General features: G+C 37.9%; 1 protein-coding gene across 1 annotated transcript in view; it reads right to left on the reverse strand.

The window, feature by feature from the left end:
- Positions 1–373: 373 nt before the first annotated feature.
- The window catches only part of CARS (cysteinyl-tRNA synthetase), a 29,192-nt gene continuing 28,273 nt past the window's right edge, over positions 374–1,292 (reverse strand). The window contains exon 25 of the mRNA XM_009866236.1: positions 374–685. Within this exon, the coding sequence (XP_009864538.1) occupies positions 551–685 (135 nt within the window). The 3' untranslated portion in view covers positions 374–550. The remainder of the gene's footprint in view (positions 686–1,292) is intronic.

The following is a 1,292-nucleotide window of genomic DNA, read 5'->3' on the forward strand; positions in this document are numbered from 1 at the left end:
TATGCAAAGTGTTCTGGGTATACTTAGAAGAGATTTTAATAACAGCAGATAAACTATCACAGTGCAACTACCCATTTTTCCTGCTTATGCAAAGATGCTAAAGTCATCTGGAAAATACTGCTCTTACCAGGGGACAAATTACTCAGCTCCCATTCCGTAGTAAATTTTGCATATTCCAGAATGCAAGTTACAGTGGGTCTTTAAATAAAGATCAGGATGCAGGATAAATTAACAAAAACCTGGACAGCTATAATAAACAAGAATCCTCATCTAGGTTTGTTGACTGAGCAGCAGCACCTTCTCAAATAGAACTGGCAACTATTCAACCTGCTCCTGTTGTTGCGAAGAAACTTCTTACAGGTTGGGTTTTTTTAAGAGTGGATTTTTATTGACTTTCCAGATGACATGATTAATCCATGTAAACAGGATTTTTACTTTGCACATAATAGAGAGTGTAAACAGAAATTTGAGCATCAGTATATGCTCACTTCTTCAATGGTGACCCAGCACTCGCCTTCTAAAAAAAACCAAAAAAAGAGTCCTGTTGTCTTCAATTTGCACTTCCGTTCTGAACCATTTGTAGATACTCCTTGTATAGCTTTTCTTGGGTTTCATAAAGTTTTTTTAGCTTCTTAATTTGTCCTTTGCTGAGTTCTTTGCCTTCTGTATCATGGGTGGGAAATCCCTGAAATATTAAAAAAAAAGAAGAGAGAATATTTAAGATAAATTCTTGGACTGCTTTCACTCCTTATGGAACGGTGTTTTAATAAGATTGGGGGAGGATAATGTCATAATGACAAGCTGTCATGTTGGGCTGCATCTTGGCTAATTTTAGTCATCTACAAGTTTGACAACTAGCTTAAACTATTTACGTTTCCCTTCCTAGTTAACGAAAGAGCAAGGGGTGTATTTATTTTCTGTCCTGTACTAAGTCATGGAAGCTTAGACAACTAACTTCTAGATGGTTACAGCTAAGAGAATAATGACTAATCCCTGAACAGATGGTTAAGAGACCACTTTTACGGAATCCAAGGTTTAAAGCCAAAGCAGTAAGAGATTTGTGTTCTGATGGAGAAAGTGTAATCAGTTTTTATGGAAATTTTCCTTGGCTTGCAGGAGTATTTTCCACTGTTTACATTCTCCATTCCTATTTGCCCCTAGGGCCTGAATTTTCCCGGGTGAAGAGGACAGGCACAAGCAGGATCAATATCCTGCATGAAGCACTGAAGAAACAGTGCTTCATGTTTTCCAAGTACCGCCTTTTATCCTCAAGGGGAGCAATCAAGAGCGGT

Source organism: Apaloderma vittatum, unplaced genomic scaffold, assembly GCF_000703405.1.
Source record: "Apaloderma vittatum isolate BGI_N311 unplaced genomic scaffold, ASM70340v1 scaffold10433, whole genome shotgun sequence".
Classification (NCBI taxonomy): domain Eukaryota; kingdom Metazoa; phylum Chordata; class Aves; order Trogoniformes; family Trogonidae; genus Apaloderma; species Apaloderma vittatum.